This window comes from Colletotrichum navitas (genome assembly GCF_030913465.1).
Source record: "Colletotrichum navitas strain CBS 125086 chromosome Unknown LY79scaffold_274, whole genome shotgun sequence".
NCBI classification, from domain to species: domain Eukaryota; kingdom Fungi; phylum Ascomycota; class Sordariomycetes; order Glomerellales; family Glomerellaceae; genus Colletotrichum; species Colletotrichum navitas.
Genome location: NW_026850820.1, coordinates 1 through 2,050, shown reverse-complemented (window position 1 = coordinate 2,050; position 2,050 = coordinate 1). Strand labels below are relative to the sequence as shown.

The window sequence follows — 2,050 nt, the reverse complement described above, 5'->3', positions numbered from 1 at the left end:
ATGGCTGAAAATGCATCCGGCGCAGAGGACCCGTTTCCTCTCAACCGAGAATACGCCTACACGCCCCGTAAAAAGATACGTGTTATCACTATTGGCGCTGGCTTCAGCGGCCTGCTGATGGCGCATAAATTCCAGCACCGCTTCCCTGAAATGCGCCACATGGTCGAGCACAAGATTTTCGAGGCTCTTCCGGATGTTGGAGGCACATGGCTACTCAACAATTACCCAGGCGTCCAATGCGACGTTGCCGCCCACGTTTACTCGTTCCCTTTCGACCCCAAGCCCGATTGGGACAACTATTATGCCTCGGGTGCCGAAATATTAGCCCATATTAAAGCCACCGTTCGCAAATGGGACCTCGACAGAAACCTGCACCTAAATTCTCGCGTCGTCGCTGCAAAATGGCTCGAGGCCCAGGGCCAATGGCGTGTTATTGTCTCCCACGACGGCGTCGATCGCGACGAGTATTGCGATGTTCTTATCTCGGGCCAGGGCGTCCTTAGGCACGAGAACTGGCCCGACATCCAGGGCCTTCGCGACGGCGTTTTCAAGGGCAAAGTGGTACACTCCGCACGCTGGGACCACAACTTCGACTACACCAACAAAAAGATTGCCCTCATTGGTAACGGCTCTAGCGGTATCCAACTCCTGCCCCAATTGGCCAAGCTCGGTGGAGCTACCGTCACCAACTTCATCCGCGGGCCGACATGGATCTACCGCCCTCGGGCGCCTGAGCCGCGTAGACCTGAAGACCTGAACCCCGAATATACCGACGAGGATAAGGCCCGCTTTCAAGATCCCGAAGAGCACCTCAGGTACAGAAAGAATATTACCTCAAAAGCAAACAGGTCCTTCTACACCGTACGCAAGGGCGCAAAGAACAGGGCAGAGACGGATGCGGCTGCCGCGCAAATGGCGGCAGAGCTGAAATATGACAAAATGCTTTGTGAAATGCTAATTCCCAAGTGGGAGCTTGGTTGTAAGCGTGTCTCCCCAGGACCTGGATATCTGGCTAGTTTCAGCCGGCCCAACGTGCACTTAACCAACAGTGCTATCGTTAAGGTGACGGAAACCGCCATCCACACTGCCGATGGACAGGTCCACGAGGTAGACGTCAGTAAGTCTTCCTACTCAGCCAGCGCTTCAAAGAAACAACCTATCGAGTTTATCACTAACTGATATGGGGGACAAGTTGTGTGCGCGACGGGCTATGATGTAACACACTACCCACGATACCCCATCGTGGGCCTAGACGAGGGAACGGACCTCGCTACCGATTGGAAAGAATGCCCAGAAACTTATATCAGCGTTGCCGTCCCCAAATACCCCAACTACTTCCTCCTTATGGGCCCGCGCTGCTTGGCTGGCCAGGGCTCCCTACTCGAATCGCTAAACTGGACGGGCGACTATATCATCAAGTGGGTGAGAAAGATGGCGATCGAAGATATAAAATACGTTCACCCCAAAGCAGATAAAACCCGCGCTTTTATGCGCTATGGCGATGAGATCCACAAGACTCTTGTCTGGACTGGCGCTTGCCGCAGCTGGTGGAAGAGGGGGACTAGAGACGGCCGTGTTACGGTATTGTTTGGTGGCGGAATACACCTGTTCTGCCAGCTCATGAGGGAGATCCGAAGCGAGGATTTTGAGATAGTTTATCGGAGTAACAACCCCTGGCATTTCTTAGGCAACGGGTTTTTGGAGTGGGAATTCCGACAAGACACCGATCAGTCCTGGTATATTGAAAAGGCTCAGGTTTTAAACAACAGCTAAGCTAAGCTTTAATTATATAGAGTGTCGTCTTTAAATAATAAGTATTAACGTCTTTAGTAAGCAAGTTTCCCAGACAAGCAGGCTAACTAATCAACAGCAGCCACACAAATTAGACTAACAAGCTGTTACAAAGCTAGAGTAGCTTTGTGTGGCTTGTACTAATGGCAGCTGCTACAGATAGGCGAATTACCTGCACAGACCTCTTACAAGTAAGTACTATACTGTATCCATTCGGGTACAGGTAGAATGCCAGAGCAATTTGGTCGGCGGCCAGTGG

General features: G+C 51.8%; 1 protein-coding gene across 1 annotated transcript; it reads left to right on the top strand.

Moving 5' to 3' along the window:
• LY79DRAFT_531164 (uncharacterized protein) lies at positions 1-1,773 on the top strand (the record flags this gene model as incomplete). The annotated part of the gene is made up of 2 exons (XM_060556237.1): positions 1-1,117; positions 1,193-1,773. 2 exons carry the CDS (start codon positions 1-3, stop codon positions 1,771-1,773), a joined length of 1,698 nt encoding a protein of 565 aa, XP_060406732.1.
• Between the last annotated feature and the right edge of the window lie 277 nt (positions 1,774-2,050).